The 23,584-nt window shown below is 41.1% G+C and overlaps 1 protein-coding gene across 6 annotated transcripts in view; it reads right to left on the bottom strand.

Annotated features, from left to right (window-relative positions):
• Positions 1-23,584, bottom strand: part of Fmn1 (formin 1) — a 374,621-nt gene that overhangs the window by 91,876 nt on the left and 259,161 nt on the right. For all 6 annotated transcript variants that reach the window (XM_059261098.1, XM_059261099.1, XM_059261101.1 and 3 more), the window contains one exon: positions 20,321-20,441. In XM_059261098.1, coding sequence (XP_059117081.1) covers positions 20,321-20,441 — 121 coding nt within the window. The remainder of the gene's footprint in view (positions 1-20,320; positions 20,442-23,584) is intronic.

The following is a 23,584-nucleotide window of genomic DNA, read 5'->3' as shown; positions in this document are numbered from 1 at the left end:
GTCACAGAGCTCAGGGACTTCTTCGCCTTGGTTTACTACTGTCCCGGTGCCCAGATTTTAGCTTCAAGGCTTGAAGTGTCTATCAGAGAGAGGTCTCTGACTCCAGCGATACAGCAGGTGATATGCTGGGATGAGCGGTTCCAGTGAAAAGACACCAGAACCAGCCTGAATGGTGAACATCCGAAGGTGCCATAAGCATAGGCGGCTTTCAGATTTCTTTAAAGAAGTAAGGAAAGGTCTCACGGTGAAGGTATTTGACTAGAGATTTTATTTAAAGTAAGGATGGACGCCATGAACAAAACTGAGAAGGGAAATTAAGAATATTGCTCAGGACATGTTAAGTTTGAAATGTTAACTAGACGCTCACTTTGTATATAAAAGCCTGCATTTGAGGGCACATGACTGAGACAAAAATACACACCAGGGAGTCACTGACATAACATTGGTATTTAAAGCCACAGCAGGAGATGAGCTGCCAAGGAGGGACTGTAGCCAGGGCAGAGAAGAGGTACAGGGCACAGCCTGGGGCACGCAGACACTACAGGAGAGGCCAGCTGTGGTGGAAATTAGAAAATGAGGAATGCAGAATTACATGATTGGAAAAGAAATCGGTAGGCAAGGGGGAAAAAGCACACTGCTCTATACAGTGCTGCTGAGGGCCAGGGAAGACGAGGACAGGGAGTGACTGTTCAATCTGGCACCAGGGAAGTCACTGGAGGTTTCACAATGCTTACGGGGAATCAGGGGCGAGGAGGAGTATGCCCAGATGGAGAAGGGTGGGCTAGGTGGAGACTGACCCTATAGTCATGAATGTATGAAGTTAAGCCACCATATGTGTATGAAATTAAGCTAGAGAAAGAATGGCTAAAGCTTAGTAGGCCAAGGAGAGTTTTGTTTTTGTTTTTGCTTTTTTTTTTTTTTTTTAGGTGACGTGAAAAGTCTCCCATGGGCTCATGTGCTTAAATTGGTGTCTTCAGCTGCCGTGCTGGTTTGGAAGGCTGTGTAACATTAGATAGGTGGAGCCCTGCTGGAAGAGGTGGACCACTGGGAGAAGCACTTGAGGTTCTGTGTCTAGCCACACTTCCTGTTCTCTCCCTGACTGCTTTGATGTAAACAGCCAGTCTTGGGAGTTCTTCAGCCAAACCTTCCCAGCCATGACAGACTGTATCCACCTGGAACTGTAAGCCAAAATACATTCCTCCTTGTCAGGGATTTCATCAGATTGGGTCAGGCAGGGCTAGGAAGATGGCCCAATGGGTAAAGTATTTGCTATGCAAGCATGGAAACCTTAGTTCAGAATGCTAGCACTCATTTAAAAGTTGGGTGTGGTGGTGAGTGCCTGTGACTCCAGAGCTGGGGCTCAGACAGGTGGATAAAGGGGGTTCTTGGCCACTGGCCACTTAATCTATCTGAAATAACAAGCTCCAGATTCAGTGAGAGACCTCACCTCAAGAAAAGGGAAAGAATTGATTGAGGAAGACAATGTGATATCAACCTCTGGCCTCTACACATACCTGTAAATGTGTGTGTGTGTGTGTGTGTGTGTGTGTGTGTGTGTGTGTGTGTGTGTGTTCACACAGACCAGATGGGGTCCTAACTGCCTGAGATATTTTAGGGATCCTCTTATGGAGTAGGATTCCATCAATAGGACCTTCCATTACTCTTTCAAGAAAAACAAAACAAAACCCAAAGCACAAAATGTTCATTGAACAGAAATCATTTTGCACAGAAAGATGCTCCATTGGGCTGTTCTGATTAAGTGCAGAGGGGCACAGGCCTCTAGAGAGTGGGTGCCTGTTTCCCCAGAGGAATGTTGTGTAAAAATAAACCCACCAGGAATCTCAAGCCCAGGGGAATCCCATGATTCTGATTCACTTCGCTGAGGGAGGCTGCTCGAGATCAAATGCACCTTAATGTCCCATGATTGTGAGTATTTTGCATGAAAAAATTTAAGCAGAAGTGACAAGGCTAAGTGAGGACATGCCAGCATGCTTTAGGACGTCTGGAAAGATTTGCGAAGCCCGGCCACTGACTACAGCCTTTGCACGGTATTGTCTACACTATTCATAGGACCCTCCTATCAAACATCAGAGCTGAGTCACAATTTCCATTGTGATGATTATGTGGTTATGGATGCAGCCTTGGTCTGTGAGACATTAGCGTGAAGAATATTCATTAATCACCTACTCATGACTAGCCTAAATACAGATGGATTGGGCATGATTTGATTTATAGAGTGTTAAATGATCCAGCCATTTACTAAACTGTGTTCCTTGCATGGGCCTCCATGAATACCGCCATCTTTAGAAGCCTTCATTTGAACTAATGACTGTAGTTCCAAAAGATCTTCTGAGATATGTAACTATATAACTTGAAAGATAAAGCATTTCACAAAGAATTCATGATGTTTTGGCATAAATCTATTTATAAGACTAGTTTAGAGAAATAAGGATGTTTCAAGCCATGGACAGGACAACTGGATCAAATAAGCCCTGCACTGAGGAGGCTGAGGCCAGATGATCATGAGTTGCAAGCTAGCCTGGGCTACAAAGTGAGTTTTAGCCCAGGCTGGGCTGTGGAATGAGACCTTGTTTTAAAACAAGTGTGTCAGAGAGAGAGACAGAGAGAGAGAGAGAGAGAGAGAGAGAGAGAGAGAGAGAGAGAGAGAGAGAGAGAGAGACAGAGAGAGAGAGACAGAGAGAGACAGAGACAGAGACAGACAGACAGACAGACAGACAGAGAGGAGCCATGTGAGATTGGAGCTAAGCATGAAGTTACTTGGCTTCGAAGGGGAAGGGAACTCATCCTGGAGAAGAGCAGTTAGCTTCTAGAAAGTACTATAAAGGTACCAAACACAGAAAATTAAAAAAAACAAAACGTAACAGGGAAAAACTTCTCCTTGGTACCATGGCCAGAGCCAAGCCACCAACCTCCCTTTGATGCTGTGTCTAGGCCTCTGCATCACAGCCCTTGTTCACTATAACATCACAGGGGTTGCCTTTAGACACGAGCTTTTATGTACTTACACTTGGCAATAAAACGTTTATAATTTCAACTAATATTTCATTTACACTTTCTTATGTTATTTTATAAAACTCACAAGCATTGTATTTTACAGTCATAAAAATTATCCAACTGTATATACCATAGTTCACTTAGCCATTCCCCTAGAGCTGGCCAATAAAAGCCTTTCTACAGCAAGCAGCCCTACAGAGAGAGAGTCAGGGATTGAGTCACGGCTTTCTCCACACAAACTTATTCTGAGTTCAAGATGGCTTCTTTAGGCTGCAGCAGGCTGAGTTGTGTGTGAGGTTGGCAAACGTTTTTCAGAATTCTTAAAACATGGTAGCCAAACTGCTTTTGGTACAGCCAAAACTTACTCAACCCCGAGAGAGATGAAGAGGAGAAACTTTGCAAGCTGTGTTTCCTGTGCCACTTTGCAGAGGTGACTGGGTACCACAGGCTAGAACTGTGTCTGAACTTGAATGTGAAGTGATTGGTCTCAGGTAGGGATAATGGCAAGAAAGAACTTAGTCAAAGAGACAATAACTAATGATATTTAAAAGTTGACAAAAGAGCATAAGTTTTGAGGTCTGTTCAGTAAACCAGCCTCTTTTGCAGAAGGGCATCCTAATGTCATGTTTAATTTAAATGTTAATCATCCTGTTGTTAAAACTAACATACACATTTATATCAAACACTACGATTTCTCAATTATACATTTTTATAATTATAAACACATAAATCTAGGATCTTCAGATTGGCCAATCAACAAACATCAAATGATGATTTGGAGGTATGACAATTTGAACCATTTGTGGAAGAGAAACAGAGTCTGCAGTTTGGTGCAGCCCACTGGAATTCCCTCAAGTATGTACGTATCATTAGTGGAAGTTCATGAGTAAGAATCACGAGGCTGCTGGCCGGTAGAATCGCCAAAGATGGAGCCAAGCTCTCACTTCCACAGAAATTCTGCAGGAGTGAGAGCCACACAAGGAACTCACTGCTCAGTTAATGAAGTAAGAAATCCTACTTTATGGTAGTTGTCACTCCAGAGAAGTGACAGACTCTCACAGACACAGAAATCTTGAAGGCCACAGGCCTCCTTCTTTCACTGAGATCAGCAAGAGGATGGATGAGGCAGCAGTACTACGTTCTCTCCCTACAGCACAGAGAAGCAGCCGGTGATTAACACACCCAGGCTTATTAGCAAAACACAACCTGTTTTCTCATTGCTCAGCTGTGACGGCTCCAAGTCTTCCATGGCTTTTCTGACCTCAGAGCCAGTGTCTCTACCTCAGACCTTTGTAGGGACTTATCTTAACTGTAGTTTTCTACTCTGGGAAGTGTTTACACCTAAATAGATCATAAAGGAAATAAAAGTCAAAAGACTGAAAGGCATAGAAGAAAAGAGGCGGGGATGTGCGGAAAGTTACTTTAAAAAAACACACTTCATAAGCTTGGTGGCTGGATTTTGGTATCTACACTTGGCCACAGGAATCGCTGGCGAAACTCGAGGCTGGCATCTACTGCTAATCAGTGTGCCACTGCCGTCAGATTTAATGCAATATTTGGCTCAAGCATTTTTAAAAATCCCCCATTCCAGCTAAAATATTTACACAGCCCTATGTGTCTCACTTAATGCTTGTTAAGCAATCGTCTTTTAAAACTCCACAGACACTTGTAAATCTGTCAGGAGAATTGTGGCCCATAAACAAGGCTTCACATAAAGAGGGACACATTGTCAATTCGCTGGGAGTCAGGATTTCTCTGGATATGTTTGAAAATAAAGTTGAAGATCAGAAATAGTTTAGAGTGGGTAATAGAGTGGCCGACAGTCTCCCTTGTTGGACACTGTTAGTTGTATTAACGGGAAGCTTCCAGACACTGACCTCAGCTATTTAAAGGAAAGTTCTCCTGTAAACCTGTCACGGATCCTACCTTGCTCTTGAGTTATGGCAAAAGGAGAATTGCAGGTCCAACAGCCCTTAGTAGTCTGAATCCTCACGTCTGTCCACTTAGAGGAGATGAGCTGGTGAAACCTTTAAGTGGAGGCTATTATGTGGTTATATGTGATTTGTGTGGTGTGTGTTGGGGAGAATGAGGGGCTGGGAGACAGCTGACTTGAAAATTAAGCAAGATTCTCTGAGAAAGGGTAGGTATTATAATAATGTCTGAAATGCTTGCTGAATTCACTGATATCAGCCCTTACACTAATGAGTTGAAGAAATAATTTTTAAAGCAAAGGAGGCCCATCCAAGCTTTCTTCCGCTGGCCGGGGGAGTCCCAGGAGTTTGTCTGATGACCAGGTACTTGTGATACTACTGAGCAAGCTGTTCAATTATTTATTCCTAGTGGCTAGCTAGCTGCCTTATTTTTGCTGTTCCATCCAAGAATTCGCCACTATGGACTGTGACTTACAATTACTTTTATAATGGATTTAAAGATGAAAAATAATTTTAAAATGTGTATCATCAGTTTGAAAATTTACTCTAAGCATAAATTATTCCATTTTGCATGGGGATCCCAACCCAAAGGGAAACATGGCCTTGGACTGTAAAACATAACGACTCCACAATACAGTATCAGTTATAAGAGGAGGCAGCAGTATTTGCTGATGCTCTCTATGTGGTCATAATTTCGAAGGGTTTTGCACATGCATTTGTGAAGCTGCAGAATAGAAAAGAGAGCATATGGCCTGTATCTTCCCATCCCAGTCAGATCTGGAAGTTAAAGCATTGTCCTTAGAAGCAATCTGATCCTGTTCCCAGCAGGAGAAAAATCTGAAAAGCAAGTAAAGGTAAACTTCTTCCATAGAAGTGGGAATAATACTCGTTTTTAAAATGTGTTTCTAAATGGCTTGATATTTCAGCAAGTTTATTTAAAATCAGCAGTTAGCTCAGTGCTTAGAATAAATATTTGCTGAAAAAATAAACATGTTGAAAAGGTCAAACAAGGTCCTTCTTCTATTCTGCAGATTTTTTTTCTTTATACTGAGGGATTTGATGATTTTTTAACAGCCATCTAAATGATCCAGAAAAGTAATTTAAAAACACAAATGGCCAGGTTTAGTGTGGTATCCACTACCCTAGATTTTCCTTGGTTGTTTACTCTTTATGTTACAGAGCAGAGAGGGTTGGTGGTCCTATCCTGTGTGGTCATCCACTCTAATGTAGACCTATATATCTTTGTCTAATTCCTTCACATGATTGCAAGTTCTTAACCTTTAGAGTTAAAATCAAATCACCCTTATATTTATGGCCATAGTGTCAAAGACTCTAGCAGGCTTTCTACATTTTGTTTTCTCCTTTACTTCTCTCAAGAACTCCTAGAGCTTGGTTCTATCATGTTCTCCATGGTTTTTTTTTTTTTTTTTCAGGAGAGGATGAGAAAAGTCATGTAGATCATCAGTAGCTGAGACAGAATCTGAACCCAGGGTATCAGATTACCATTGTGCTGTCCTGCTCTCACTATAATGTCTCTGGGGAAAATGGGCTACTTGTGCAAGTGCCTCAGGGACTCTAAAGGCACTAGGGAGACATTAGCCAAACCTCCAAGTGTCAGCATGGGGATCCTTTTATTTTAAATAGAAAAAATAGGAAACTGAAGGCCTAGCAAGAAGCGTGGTTACTACATGGCATGACAACCATCAGAACTAGGGCTGCCAGTTACCATGTAGATCCGCTGAGCTACCAATGGATAACTAAAAGGCAGAGCCACAGCCCAGGGCCTCTATCTAGCTAAAACCGAGAAACCTTGGGGTGAATCTAGGAATAAAGACACTGGCTAATACTCCCACTCCCTTTGCTCTGAATAAAGAGGTCTCATCCTAACTGTTCATTTGGTTTTCTGACACAAAGAGATTTCACTTGTGCTGTGTGACTCTTCCACACAGTTCAAGATACACAATTTACTTGGGTGGGAAAATATTTTGGTATTCACAAAAACACCCACAGATCTTCTTCTATTTAGAAAATATTTGGACCTAATACAAGTTTCTGGTGCTGTCGCTTGAGCACTAGCTTGGCAACTGAGTACTCAAGTGTCAGGCCTGGCTGGATGATCCTGGTCTTATTGCTTCCTGTCTCAGACTTTGGTCTATTTCTATGGAAGAATGGCTAAACCATTATACCACTGTGACTTTACGAACACCTCTTTCCTCTTATTTTACCAAACTTGCCAAGTGAATGACACTTTTCCAGTCCTCCACTCCCCAATTCCTGCTCAGGTTAAAAGCTTGCAGTTCATGGGCTGCTTTCTGGTTTCCTTGTCTACCTATCACTGAGTTTATCACTATCAAGAGGAGCTGCATTCTTTCCAAACTTGTTTGTGCCAGTTGCTCTTTTTACTGCATTTACATAATTTGGTTATTTGGATTACTCTCAATATATGGCTGTGTAAAAGTTCTGCTTGTGTACATTTAAATGAAATAGACGAAATGCTATTGATAAATATAGGTATAGGAGATCAATGGAGAATAGAGAGTCACAGCAGCATAGTGCAGTGATCCTGGGACAGGAAGAGTGTGCAGATGGAAAATGTAGTGAGTGCCATAGAAACACTGAAGTCCGGTAATAGAAATGTATCAGTGCTGGTTTCTTAGTTTTGGTAAACACATCACAGTAATACAAGGTGATAAGACTGGGGAGGCTGGGTGAGGGCTCTATGAGAACTACCTCATAACATCATTGTGACTTTTCTAAGCAGTTAAAATTATTTCAAAATAAAATTATAAAGGCACGAGCAAGACAAGTTTTAAAGATTGAGGACAACTCTCGACCATGAGAAGGTTTTCTGTGGCATCTGTGAGTCATCACCCTACTTTAAATGCAAAAATCTGCAATGGATGTAGACTATGTCAGGAAACCCTGGAGGGCTACAATGATCCACAGCTAAGGAAAGGCCTCATTATCAGAATACTGGTAAGTGATGTTCTTTTAACTTGGTAAAGACTAAAGAGTGAGGGATACAAGTATCATATTCTATGATTACTCACTTTGGCCATTTTTTTCCTTATTGACTAACTACACTGGATATGAATTCCATAGCTAGGTATTATCAAAGCTAGAATACTTGAAGCATGGATTAATTCAAGAATGGATCTTTGAGAGCTATTTATAAAGAGAACACCTGAGATCTGAGCCTGATATAATTTTACAGTTGGCTTTTACATCCCGTAAGTGTTTAGAAACCCTGGGGTTTTCAGTTATTACACGTCACTTAAGTCTAGAGATGAACTCAACAACCCACTGAATAAGAGTTTTGTAGAGTACTCTAAGACAATACGACAATAGCAATCTTATAATCTCGGAGTTGGAATGTATCTTCAAAATTATCTAGCAACTTCTACTGATACCTGTTTGCCTTTCTACAGTTATAGTCTTCTAATTGTCAGTAGCTGAAGGACTCAGCATCTCTTTGATCCATCATTCTTCCTTTTGAATAGCTTTAAAGTCTGTTTCTTGAAAGTGTTAACCTATTGATGCTTGTTGATATCTCTGGCCATAAGGAATTAATCTAATTTCTGTCCAAGAGCAAAGTTAGAGATTGTCTTAGCTTTTATTAGTGTGACAAAACCCATGGCCAAAAGTAGCTCAGGGAGGAAAAGACTGAACTTATCTTACAATTCCAGGTAACAGTCAATTATTGAGGGAAGTCAAGGCAGAAACCTGGAGGCAGGAACTGAAGCAGAGGCCATGGAGGGGCACTGCTTACTGGCTTGCTCCCCATGGCTTGTTCAGCCTGTTTTCTTATACAACTCAAGACCACCGTCCATGGGTGGCACCACCTTCAGTGAGCTGGGCTCTCCCACATCAGCCATTATCAAGAAAATGCCCCACAGGCTTGCCCACAGGCCAATCAGTGTTTCCTTTTCCCAAAATGACTCCCAATTGTGTCAAGTTGACAAAAAACTAACAAGGACAGCAATTATCTGAAATGGGGTCATTTCTATCACTATTGATTTGATCATTCATTCACACAGCAAATACTGAGCGAACACTGAACATGTGGCAGGTCCTGATGGGCACAATATAGAATAACTAAAAATGTCATGTTAAAGAAATACCTACATAGAGCAGGTGACAGAAGAGAGTGCATTTACAGAAAACAAACAAACAAACAAAACAGAACTCAACAGCAACATCAAAATAGAGGGTTGCAATAGAGATTGTGATTTCAACGTGACTGCTGAAGCCTTGGTAGGCAGAGAAGGCTCAAGTAATGGAATGTTGCAGCCAAAGGGAACAGTTACTGCAAACAAGTGGAAACAAGATAGCTAAAGCCTATGGGGAGGGACAAGAGGGCAGGAGGTGGGAGTGGCAGAGGTAGAGGAGAGAAGGGGAGCATCTGGAGTCTATGGCTCTAAGACTGGATCTTGTGTCGAGAACAGTGAATCAAGTTCATTGTGCTGGAAATCAGCCTGGTGGGTGGACACTGAAGGAACAGGATGTCAGGAATAGAAACAGGGAAACATGCTAGGAGTGTTTCAGGCAACTGAGGATGCACTGCGCGGAGATGGAAGGCAATGGATTAAGCCAAGACATTCTGAAGGCGAGTGTGAACAGGGCCCACTGATGGGCTGAAATCTATATGCAAAGGCACGAGGGGAATCGAAGATAACATATATTGTGCTCATATTGGACAAAGGGATTGCCTTCATTTGGTCCTATAAATTGTATAAAAAACATGAGAGTGGGTAGTACTGCCTTTATTTTAGTACCTGGATACTGGAAGGTGAGAAAACCAAATGACTTGCCAAGGGTTACACCGTTTATAAATCAAAGATTTGAATTCAGGACTTCTGACTCAGACTTTTCCAAAAAAAAAAAAAAAAGGAGCTTTTATTTTATGCTTCTTGTCAACGAAAAACAAACAAACAAAATAACTAACTAAATTCTGTTAACCATGCTGATTTATGAACAGTGAGTGAAACAGAGAGTGTAAACTGTGAGGAAGAAGCCAGGATGACACAATTCAATCAACTCATCCTTCCTACCTGGTGGTGGCACAATCATGGCTTCAAAGGGAAACACAAACGTCTTCCATTAATTAAATGGATGGATCAAGTCTCAGTTTCCGAATCCTCTCTCCTTTCTGTATAATTCATCTTTGAAGGCATTCCATTCGGGAAATGTGTGACCTTTACCCACCATGCCACACTTAATTGAATGCTTCGCCTCAAAAGTCACAGTGCTGTTCAACCTTTTACACCCACAGACTTTCTGAAACACTTATCCCAGTTCCTTAAGGCCTGTTTTGTTGAAATCATTTTACAAAAATAAATCATATCAAAGTTTTTTAAAAAATTATTTCTAAGACTTTGCTTGCAAGACTAAATATTTTTAACACCATGGCAACATAGTCAGGACTCTGGCTAATGTATCCAGTCTTGTATCAGAGTTCATACTTAGTAAACTTCTGCCATGGACAAAGAGGCTGCAAAGGAGCAAGGAGCTAATAAATTATGCATGGTCAATAATCATTCAACTCAGATCTTCTAGCGCTTCCTAAAAGGTGGTAAATGAGTGAGATTTGTCCTCACAGGTCAATTCCCCACATCTCTTGTAAGACACACAAGTGTGCACTGAGCAAACTCCAAGTCTTTAGCTTCTGGATTGATTTAAGCACTACCTTCATTTGATACCTGCAGTACTTTCCCCAGGTCACCTCGCCTGGACCTTCCAGTATTCGCCTGAGTTGAGCAGGGTAGAGGAATATGATAGCTTCCTTGTTTCAGCTGAGTTTCACCGAGGCTAGGAATGTGTCAAACTTGTATAGCTTATCCTGTGGTCAGTAGGTGTCAGGACCAGAGCCTCCTGAATCCCAGTCCAGCAATGCATCATTGAAACATAGCTGCCAATCACTTAAAGTGAATTGGTTTATCATTCTTCATGGGGAAGGGTTGCATATAAACGTTATATACACATCTAGGTTACAGAATAAGTACCATGCAGGCAAAGGACAGCGTCTCCCTTTCTTTAGCCTGTTAGGTCTTTCTCTTCAGTGGCAATGGCTTTTCACCAATTTAAGATGATCATTTTGGTATTTCACTGCACAACTATTGGTCCTTTTTAGTTTTTCTTTGTGTAATACAAATGATGACATTCTCTTCCCTCTCCTCTCTCCTCTCTACCTCCATCACCCAACATTCTACCGCCTTTACAATGGATCCTTTTGTCAAAAATTGCTTTTCCCCCACGTGTTTATCATTAAATAGATTTATTATCATTAAATGGATTATCATAAATGGATTTATTCATCAGTGATTAAGTACTTTTTTGTTATACTTACAATGTTTGGGCACACTGGGTGCATTAACTAAAGATTGTTAAGAATCTTCTCTCTGATCCCATGTTCTGACCTCATTTGAAGGTTTTCTCTCTGTATCACCTGTGATCCTGAGCTCTTATTTGTTTCCCATAACTTGTGTCCCCTGTCTAGTGGGACAGCAAATTTTCTGTGAGCATTCTGAAGAAGACTGCAAATGGAGATCAGCTTTGTGAGAACTCACATTTCTCAAAAAATGCTTTGGCTCTTTCTTCATATCTGACTGATGGTAGGGACAGCATATGAATCTGCGCTGGGGGTGATACTCCCCCAGAATCGGATTCACTCACAGCTCCTAGTGATGCCTTTGGAGAGTGTGAGTGATACTTGACTTCTCTACTAAGTTTATTAGTTCCTTGGCAATGACATGGTTGTTTCTACCTCACAGGACAGTTGATAGGTTATTTACTGTGTGCTGTTGAATAGGAAAGCTTTCCCAATGTGTAGACAATTTAGCTGATTTGTTTAAAACAACACATTTTTAATCTTTCCTAAATCCTTAATCTCACTAATCTCTCCACTGAGAGTGGACCATAATTTATGCTTTTAAACTAAGTTATAACCCGGGTAGTGGTGGCGCACACCTTTAATCCCAGTACTCGGGAGGCAGAGGCAGGAAAATCTCTGAGTTTTAGGCCAGCCTGGTCTATAAAGTGAGTTCCAGAACAGCCAGGGCTACACAGAGAAACCCTGTCTTGAAAAACAAAACAAACAAAAACCCAAGTTGTAAGTATAAAAATCACACATACATATTCAAATAATTGAACTATTTCTACTATACTACTCTATGCCTATATTAAAAGTTATACTATAAGCTACATTTAAAACTAAAATATGAGCATTGTTTCACCATGTAAAGAGTCTTGGAAAAACACAGAGCTACATGAATGAATTCATTTACTATTTCACATGATGACCTATTGACTATAGTTAAACAGACTTTCAAAAAGGAAGGCTTTCTTGAAATTGAGCTTCACATATGCACTTATATCTGCTTATAATTAAGATTTTGAGGTGGAAGGTTCAAGTTTGAGGCTCATCCAAACAGAGGACTGACCAGTAGTCATAAAATAAGGACATGAGAACTAAAAATGCCTACAAATGGGTGGGACCAGGAAGATGGCTCAGTCAGTAAAGTGCTTGCCATACAAACACGAGGACCCGGGTTCAATCCCCAGCACACAGGTGAAAAAAGCGAGGCATGGCACAGACCTTGTACAGGTCTAAGCCGGAAGGGGTCCCAGTGATGAGAGGGGAAGTGGACACGTGCCCCTATTCCTAACCCAGAAGCTATCCCCAACTGATAACCACTCACAAAGGAAAACTTAGTTTTCTTCAATGAAATCACTGGACAAACCTCACTTAGGGTCATGCCTCATGCCCAGCAGTAGATGGCCAACACAAACCCAACTCAATTGTATGGTTGGAGGTATTTTTTGTCTCACAATATTTTGAGCATTTTTTCCCTTTTTATCTTACAGATCTTTCGCTTATATATTATGATTTCCTATTTTGTTTTTATGGATATTTTTAATGTATGTAAATATATGTCTCAGAGTCTATATGTGTTTCTTGTGCTTTTCCTTTGGCTCTTTGTTTGTTTGTCCTATTCTGGTTTATTTTGTTATTATTAATTATTACTATGATTATTTTCTTGATGCCCATTTACATTCTTATGAGAGAGAGAAAGGGTGTGCATTTGAGTGAGTAGAGAAGTGGGGAGGATCTGAGAGGAGTTGGGAGAGGGAAAACTGTAATCAGGATATAGTGTATTTAAAAAAAAAACTCTAGGCATGGCAGCACACACCTCTAATCTCAGTGCCAAGAATGAAGGGACAGGAGGATCCTGGGGCTTGCTGGCCACTCATTCTAACCAAATTGGATAACAGAGACCCTGCTTTATAAAATAGAATGGAAAGTGACTGAGGAGAACACCTGGAACTGACTTCTGGCTTCTATATTCATGTGTATGTCTGCACATATACATGTGCACACTCACATAGGCACTCACATACACACACACAATTATGCAGTAAAAATAACAATGCCTATAAATGGGGTAACTACAATTTGAATTAGCATAGAGAAATTACTACTCTTCAATATTAGAATAAGAATTTTTAATGTTCACTGAATGCCTGGGTTATGTGTTTCACTGAACATCTCATTTAGGAAAGACTTAGAAGGACTGGCACAAGAGAACAAAAATTTCTAGCATAAACATTTGTAGAATGATACCAGAAAGTGAAAAGGTCAACAGAGCCTTGCTTTTCCATAGTTGTCTAAGTGTATTCCAAATATATGTAAATGGAACATAAGAAAGGATGTTCCAATACATATTCTTAAATATTTAGAGGAAAAGATACAGTCAGAAAGCCAGAAACATCATGAAGGATATACAGGTGAACTTGAATCTCTGCCATATTCACACATTTTAGCATCTTGTACTGTGGGTTAACTGGGACTAACACTGTCCTGACATATGACGGCAGTGCTGATGCTGCTTTGTGTACAAGGAAATATTTGATTAAGATGTCATTTAATATAAAGCTCAATCTTAATGAGAGGGGATGTTAAGTAACTACTTTTAGCCCAAAAGGCAAAGTATCTTTATTCTTCAATAGTGTTTTCTAGAATGTGTGGACTTTTCAACATTTACCCAAAGAATTCCTATTTCATTTTCCAACTTAAAAATCAATTTGGCTTTCCTATTTCACATGCAGAATGAATTTTTTCATGATAAAATACTATCACAGGATCACATCAAAGAAGTGTGTATTTGAGGGTAGAAGCAGATGAGAGCAGAATCATTTCAAAACCACTAGTGTCATTTGGTTTGAGCTTGAGGTGTCTCGACATCAAGGAGGATCTGCTTGTTTCTATGGATGGAAGACTCAGTAAGGGCTGTGTGGTCAAGACATTGTCAAAATCAATATTATGAGCAACACTCAGTGCCTTCTGTTATGGCCACACAGGAATGATCATTTGCCAGCAATTATATAATTATCTTAAAACTTCGATAGTAGTCCCAATATTTCATCTTCACAAACTGCACTTCACAGATGTATGTTTTGTAAAACACTAAGTGCTCAGTAAGGGAAGAGAAAAGAACTGGTACCTCATTCTCTAGGCTGACAGATGCTATTTTAAAGATGGTTAAATCTTTCTTATTTCAAAATCTGGGAAGTTTCCAAGAGCTTCTGATAGTCTCATGTACACAAAGGTCCTATATCTATATAATATGCTTCTTTAAAATATTTTCTTATATGTTTATTTTATGTGTATGGCTATTTTCCCTGAATGTATGTCTGTGCACCATGTGTGGATAGAGCCAGAGGAGGCCACAAAAGAATGATTGATCCCCTGGGACTGGTGTTAGAGACAGCTGTGAGCTGCCACATGGGTGAAGGAAATTAAACCCAAGTCCTTTGGCAGAACAGCCACCACTGAGCCATCTTTCCAGTCCCCATGATATGACTTAAATATACAGCATTTTGATATTTATTTAGAGTTGGAGAAGTTGGAGAAATAAATGGCTCAGAGGGTAAAGGTGTTGGTCACCAAGCTTGATGAGCTGAGTTTGATCGTAGGAGCTTACACAGTAGAATGAAAGAACCAACTCTTTCCAGTTGTCCTCTGGCCTCCATATGTGTGCCCTTGCATGCACACATGTACTTATACACACACACACACACACACACACACACACACACACACACACACACATACACACAAAATGTAAAATTTTCAATATTTATCTGTCCTACAGACTTCTTTTTATAGCAATAATTCACACTTCACCCAATGTTATTGATGTTTCTAATGGGGGAATCCTACAACTATGGCCTCAGTTAGGCTGTGTGTGTCTATGAATATGCAATATGTGTGTGTGTGTGTGTGTGTGTGTGTGTGTGTGTGTGTGTGTGTGTAGGGCTGGATGTATCAGGTACAATCAGAGAAAGATCCATGGCATGATGCACTTGTTTCCTGTTGCCATTATAACAAATTAGCACAAATATTAAGTGGCTTGAGACAAAATACATCTTAAACATTCTGCGTGGTAGAAGACGAACACATGCCTTACTCTTAGCTAAGCTACAATCAAGGCTGACAGGGCTATATTCCCTTCTGCAAGCTCTGGGGAGAGGGAGCTCCTTGCTTTTTCCAGTTCTACGGGCTTCATACATTCCTTGGCCCACTGCCCATGTCTTACATTGTCAAAGCCAGCAACATGGCATCCCTCTGATCACTCTTCTGTAGTTATATTTCCCTCTGATCACAGCCAGGGAAAGTTTTCAGCTTTTAAAGATTCATTTAAAGATTCATGTGATTAGATTAGTTCCACTTGGTCAGACCCAAATAGTCTTCCCATGTCAGCCTCTGCAAAGTCCCCTTTTCCCATGTAAGGTAACATAATCACAGATTCTAGGGATTAGGGTTTGAACATTGCTGTGCAGGGGCATTATTGCATCAACCACATAAGGGGTGGGTAAGAATACCTTGAGAGTGCTGGCCTGCAGACAAGGTCAAGGAGTAAAGAAGGAAGACAACTGATGCTTTCCATTTCTCAACTATTTGCTATATTGTCAAAGCACTGAGGAAATCAAAACCATTGTCTGGTTAAGGGATGTAGAGTAAACTAAGTGTTTATCAGCATGAAGGCTTGACTCTATCTTCACAAAGGAAGACTGAGTACTCTGGGAATGAGATAATCGCCAGTCACAGTCAGCTGGCCCTTGACTAGCAGGGGCCAACGCTACAGGCTATGGTTTTAACAGTAAAAGGGGCCTATCTCTAATTGTCATTATCAAAGGAACCATTTATTCATTGTTTCCAATGATGCAGGTACTATATATCCAGATTTCCCGGTAAGAAAATGAAGTGGGCTTTGTTTTCTTGATAATGTCTTGTTCTCCTCCTGCCTTAGCCTCCCAAGTGCTAACATTACAAGCATGAGCCACCAAACCCAGATGAAAATGAGATTTTAGTTAATTTCATCTCTCTCTCTCTCTGTCTCTGTCTCTCTCTCTCTGTTTCTGCGCGTACGAGTGAGTGTGTGTGTGTGTGTGTGTGTGTGTGTGTGTGTGTGTGTATGTGTGTTTTGAAGATTCAGCCCAGGGCCTTTGGATGCTAAGCATATACACAACCATTGAACTATCCACCTTCTCCCCAAATAACTTTTTATAGTTACACTACTTAATAAGATTTTACTTTCATCAAACCAGTAAAAAGTACACATCTAACCCCTTAGTCTGAGTTCTTTTCTTTTTAAGCTTCACTGAGCATTTGTAGTGAACAACACCAAATTCAGGGCAAAACATTCTCATTAACAGTCATCTACACCACCCATTTTGGGTATCTACAATACATATATAAGGAAAAGTCTTTGCCATCTTACATGAGTAAAACCTAAACAAGTAAGAGAATTAAACAGTCAGCTACTGTGGTAGTGGAGGATAGAGTTTTGAATACTGTTTCTCCCTCCATATGGGAGTCCAGGGAAGGAAAATGCACACCATAAAGAAAATAATTCTGAAACTCTTAGATACATCACAGCATGGAAGAAATGAGTAAAGGTATTGGGTGGAAGCCAAGAAGGTCACTGTGAATGAAAAAGACAGGGGGAAGTCAAGGAAGCATGGTGTGGGGGAGGCAATGAGTGTGTCTCTGTCTCAAACAGAACTCCTACCCACCCTCATCAGAAGGAACTAGGGCTCGTCAGCCAGTAAATGTAGCACTGGGACACACGCCTTCTAAGGTATATCACACGCCTTCTAAGGTATATCACATGCCTTGTAAGGTATATCACATGCCTTCTAAGGTATATCACATGCCTTCTAATCCACAGGCAGGATGTGTCATGGAACTGAAGCCATGTCCTAGCATCACGCCCAGTTTCATAGCATGGCTGGATCATCACCCTTGAGCCACCCTTGAGTAGCCAGCTACATTAACACCAAGAACTTTGGTTTTTCTCATCTTGTGAGAATTCAAAAGTAATGCTAATTCTACAGGATCACTGTGAGAGGCAAAAGATGTGCTACCTGTAAAGAATCTAAGAATAATAATCACACAAAAATTCCAGTTGAGGCTATTCTCAATCTCTCTATGTTCACTTGCACAAAATCGAGTCTTGTCTTTCAGGAAGATTTTTATGTTCTACTTTGGAGACTCACATCAGTGATATTGGTGTGCCCACCAGCCATAGGTTAAATTCACATCTTTTCTGGCAAGGCGTGGTTAATGCTACTCTAAAATATTTCTTTCAATAGGGTGGTGTCGTGCTTGTCCAGAAACCTGGGGCCTGACACCACTTGAAACTTGCTAATCACATCTGGTTTAGCTTTAGACATTTTCTGGGATTTTGCCAGCAGCTACGACATTTTAATGGCTACAATAAACCTCAAAGCCTCATCAAATCTTTGCTGTATGTGTGAAAATTATGTCCTCCTCAATTAAACATTCAATCTGGGTTCACACCAAGGCCTTATGGAAAGGGAGGTGAACCTGAATGGGAACTGGAGATGAAACGGACCGCTGTGATTCTGGCCATCTCACCAGATGGTATACAGAAGAAAAAGAAATTCATTAGAGAATCCAGGCTCTGCATTTTCTTTAAATATTTACTGGGTACCTTTCATGTGTTAAAAACACTGGCATCTCTAAAGACTAGCAGGGCATTTTTGTTTAAATATTCAATGTGTGTGGGGTGGGGGATGGTGCTCTCTCCTTTTGTGTTTGTGGGACTGCTTGTCTCTGGGAGAAGCCCAGCATAAGGGAAACAACTCAGGTGCTGCTCAGTCTTCCTTCCTAAAGCGGGTTCACCAGCTCCAGAAGCTCCTGTGAGTCCTTGGAGTGACTGAGGGAATTGTCAGTGGAGATGGGGAGGCAAGAGTGACACTTAGCAGCATCCCTAGCCAAAGTGAGATGCCCTGGGGAACCTGCCCCTCCACTCTCCTCCCCTCCCTTTGCTATTCATCATCAAGCTCATATGAATATGGACAGCCATGAGGATGTCAGGGGAGGTAGGCCCTGGCGGGAGAGGGCAAGATCAAACAGAGATCAAGTTTCTTCTCAAACATCTATGGAGGGTCAGGCCAAGGGCTTTACAAGGGTCAGAGAGACAGGACTAAGAATGGACACTAAGGGACAGTCTACATCTTGTATCTCCATTCCCCACTATGGAACTTTGCTGCCATCCTGAGCGTTGCCTGCCCCCTAACTCTACCACTGGAGAAGTATAGAGAAGATTCCATGTGATGGCTTATTATTCTGTTTTATTACAGTACCAACGCAGCTGGTATCAGAGATAAAGATAAAACTGTCAGTTCCTTAAAAGAAAAAAAAATAACCCAAGTTCACATAGAAGACTCCTGTATAAAGGATCCATTTGGTTGAATTCATTCTCTCAACCATATCAACAACAGTGGGAGTGGGTGTGGGATAGAGCCAGCATGCTCCTTTAAGAATAATTTACAACGTTAAAAATATTAACTTGTAACCACTATCCTTACTTGAACAAGTTTTATGTCCAAGGTAAATATAAATGACTCCCCCTGCCACAGTGAGCACATCTTTCCCACTTTGTATCCATGTCCAGGCCGGTCTCAAACTGAAGACTGGGGTTTTGGAGGACTCTTTCACAATAAACCTTTTTAAAATGTTTATTTTATGTTTGAGTGCAAAAATATTCCTGTTTGAAACTCTCCATCTCCTCAAGCCCTCCTTCTGGTACCCGGGGGCCCCATTTCCATATTAATACACTCTCTAAATTCTCCATAGAACACTTCCATTGGAGTCACACCTGTGCCATAGCTAGTATTTATATTCCTGGACAAAGAGATGTCTCCACAGTGAAAACACAGGACTTGAGAGATGCCAAAGGAAAATTCCTGCCCAAGAGACATGTACTTTTTTTTTTACCTTCTAAAAAGCCAAAAATATGGCTTTCAGGCTTTTGGATTTTGTCATTAAAATTGTGAATTTAACTGAAATAGAACATTTACTGTGGGTTTTATCTATCTCAATAGAGTTGTGTCAAAACCAGATATAGAGTTATGGCATATGTGCATATATATGAAAAGAATATATCTTTATATATACATATGTGTGTACATGTACCTATATATATGTATATGTGTAGTAAAATAAGGTTAGAAAATATATGATATGTAATTGGATAGGCCTGATCAAAACAGAGGACACCTGCCTATGACCAAAGACAATTTCCCTAAGTCTCGACTTTCTCATCTCTAAAATGATGCTAATATAGTTCCTGCTTATCATAGTTGTTATAAGAATGATATAAAAAAGGTATGCTTGGGCTGGAGAGATGGCTCAGCCGTTAAAGGCTAGGCTCACAACCAAAAATATAAAAAAGGTATGCTTGCAATAAGCATCCATTATTATTAAAGCTGTAACTATTAAATATCAGAAGAAGGCAGATATGGGGCAGGAGAGATAGCTCAGTAGGAAAGAGCTTGCCTTATAAATATGAGGACTCAAGATTGAATCTCAGAACCCGTTTTTAAAAAGCAGGTATGGTGGTGCACACTTACAATCTTAGCACGGGAAGCAGAGGGTAGGAAGGCCCCTGAGGCTCGTTGGCAAACCAGCTTAGTCTACTTGGTGACTTTCGTGTCAGAGAGAGATCCTGTCTCAAAGACAAAACCAAAAACTAGACCAACAAGATGAGCTATGCTCTAGAGCTGACACCCAAGGTGCCTGGCCTCCACACACACCTGCATGCAAACTCCTCCAACCACAAACAGATGAGCATACGGGGGTAGACAATGACATGGCAAGACACAGAGATGCCAAATGATCACCAGCTAAATCAGAGGAATGCGTGGATTTACTGCCTGCAAATACTGCCCAGAGAAGGAATGTCCCATGATGGCTGCAGTAGCCCATGGGGGATCTCCACACCAACCACGAGCCAGCCATCAAATGAAACTGTTCTAAGAAGTCACCCTTGCAATTATCCCATTACCTTCTAGCTGTCGCTTCAGTTTTCTCAAATCTTTTATGAGGTCTTCAAACTTGACTTGGGAGGCCAGAAAGAAATCTTGTGGTTCAGGTAGTGGGAAAACACTCTTGTCTGTTCCAGCTTCCTAAAAGATAGGGTAGAGAAAAGCACAGGGCTAGAGTGATGGCTCAGCAGTTAAGAGCACTGGCTGCTCTTCCAGAGAACCCAGGTTCAATTCCAGTACCCACACGGCAGCTCAAACTGTTTGTAACTCCAGTTCTATAGGATCTGACACCTTCACACAGACATATGTGCAGGCAAAACACCAATGTACATAAAAAGAAAAAATTGAAAAAATTTAGAAAAAACAAACAAAACAAATTAACAAGAAGAGCCCATTCTATTTCCTGCTTGTTGCTTCTGCTGACATTCCAAAGCATCAATCAGAAAAAAATAAGCTCACTCATATGGTTAAACAGGAATCATGGCACTGCCCTCTTAAACCAGGACTCTGTACTTTGAAGCCTTTGAGTCTTTCACAGTATCTTTTTGGGTTTCCTGGCATTGAGATTGGCTATAGTGCTGGCATGGGCTGCATTTCTATCTTGCCTTACGAATGGAAGAGGAAACTGTCAGGTAGATTCTCATCTATTTCTCTCTATTCCCATGGAAAAAGAGAGGGGAAACACATGAAAGTACTTACATTAAAAGTCCTTGTTTGAGTTACACATGCAAGCAATCAGCTAACCCATCTTAGGGTGTGCCGGTGGGTGTGGACTGGACAAGAAGGCACTGAGTGGGACATGCTAACTCCCCTCCTTTACTTTCCCTTTCTGCAGCTTAAACTCTGATGTGTGTGTGTACAATCTGGTTTTTTAATGTGTGTATAAAGCTCATGTAAATGCTGTTGGTTTATCTTAGGAGATATTCACAGCAGACATGGTTGAGTATGGTTTTGACAAGGTCCACAGCTCTATCTGATGGACGATCTGAGCTGTGAATTATCTCAAGGATAGACACTTCAGGCATACTGAAACATAAGCGGAGCCTTAAATATCCTCCACAGCTAGGCTGCTTTCCCCTGAGTTGTTTAATGTAAGCTGCTATCTTGCATATCTTAGTCTTGGGTTGTTTCTCTCTGTGCACAGGCTCCTTTGCCAGCTTTCCTCACATTCCATCTTTCCTAGAGCCATTAGGACTAATTCCAAATGCTGAAAGTGCTTTACAAGGCACTTTATGGTCCGGCCTGTGTCTACAGCACCAGCCTTAGACCTACCTTCCCCCAACATCAAGTGCTACGCCCAAGCTTTCATGAAACAAGAGAGCAAGCCAGTTTCTTGCCTCTAGACCCTTGTCCACAAAGCTGTTCTTTTCCATTTCCCTAGATTCTCCTCCTAGCTCCTTGCTCATACTCGTCTTTTAAGTCTTAACACAAACATAACTTCCTCAAAGACTTCCAGGACCTCTTCAAACTTGGGTGTTTCTCAGGGTTATTCAAGAGTGTCTGATACTATTTGCCATGGCACTTACCGCTATTAATTTAAGTATTTTTTTTAACCATTAGATTGTATGTCTGACGTACTAGACTATAAACACATCAATGGCAGGGACTCACTCTTGTTCTTGAAATAGTATATCGTATCTGACATATCAGCAAATGGTTTTGGTTGGTAGGCACCACTACAGACAGTTCATGAAATACTGCTTTGTGAGGTATGCAAGTTTATCATGAAATAACGAACTATTTCAATAATACGTAGTTTTAATAACTTCATACATGTATAAGGCGTGTTTTGGTCAAATCTACTCCCTATTCCTGCACTCTTCAAATTCTTCCCTTTTCCCCTACAACTACTTTTCTCTTCCAACTTTTCATGCTCTCTCTTAAGAGTGCTGAATCCACTTAGTGCTGTCTATATGCAAAGGAGTATAGGATCATCTACTAGAGCATGGGTAGGTTCTCAGTGGCTTCATCCCTGAAGAAAGATGACTCTCTTGGAGCAGCCATCAATTTCTAGAGTCTTGTAGGTAAAGGGTTTGACTTTTTGAACCCCTCTACCATCCACATTGGGATTTTGGCTGTTTTGATCCTGCCCAGGTCTTGTGCATGCAATGTGATAGAGAAGTCCTGCTTAGAGCTGACCACTCCACAGTACCAGACATGTAGTTTATGACTATATTTTCCTATAGTTTCAGAACCTGGATCCTTTCCCTTCCTCTAAGTCAGTGGTTCTCTACTGGTGGGTCTCGACCCCTTTGGGGGTCAAATGACCCTTTTATAGGGGTTGCCTAAGACCATTGAAAAACATAGATATTTACATTACAATTCATAACAGTAGCAAAATTATAGTTATGAAGTAGCAGGGAAAATAATTTTCTGGTTGGGGGTCACCACAACGTGAGCAAGTGTATTAAAGGGTCTCAGCATTAGGAAGGTTGAGAATCACTGCTCTAAATCTTTCAGATTCTTTGGAGGCTTGGGGAAGGTAGCTCTTCTCATTTTATCAGTATTTCAGCCACCCATATTTCATTTTTCTACTTTAAAAACAACTGGAACATTGTGAATATCAAATCTGAATGCAAAGCAAGAAGCCATCTAAAGCATGCCCGACCAAGCACCATGGGGACCCACATTGGAGGAATTCCAGTATAACACTTTATAAGCTTTGTGTCCAACTCTACCATGGCTTCAATTTTTTTTTTTTTCATGAGGTAGAAAAAGAGAAAACGCTGGTGATGAATTTGTCTGGTAGGATCCAGTCAAAGTACTGGGAGTTGACAAGGCATTGTCCATGAATGATTTTCTTCCACCTCCACAGGCCTAGACTTGGACCCAATGCCAGGCAGAAGAAGCAGGAAGCTGAAAGGACTCACCTTCCCTCAGGTCCCTGCTCATCATCACTGACCACAGAAGGACAAAGAGCTTCATAAATCACACAACTCCGCACTCTGCTTTGAGTGCAATGTGTTCTTCGGTGCTCACTGGGAGAGCACCGCACAAATGTGGATGGGGCTCATTCCATATCTGCAACTGTTCTGATCACATTTTCCTCAATTCCATCACATCTTGCTCTCACTAACAACCATATTCCATGGACTAATCTCAGCCTTTCTACGGAACAATTGACTGGCTAGAGGCATCTGCCCTTGGGGATCTAGGGTTACAAATGTCACCTGCCAAGACTCCTCAGGGTAATTCTGGCCTGTGGGTACTTGCTGTCAGAACTTGGAGTATGCTCAGATATGCCTTCTGCTGCTAAATTTCCTGAAGCTCAACACATCTTTCTC

The sequence above is a fragment of the Peromyscus eremicus genome, chromosome 4 (genome assembly GCF_949786415.1).
Source record: "Peromyscus eremicus chromosome 4, PerEre_H2_v1, whole genome shotgun sequence".
Lineage (NCBI taxonomy): Eukaryota > Metazoa > Chordata > Mammalia > Rodentia > Cricetidae > Peromyscus > Peromyscus eremicus.
Note: the sequence above shows the minus strand (reverse complement) of the source record. Positions and strands in the feature narration are given on the sequence as shown.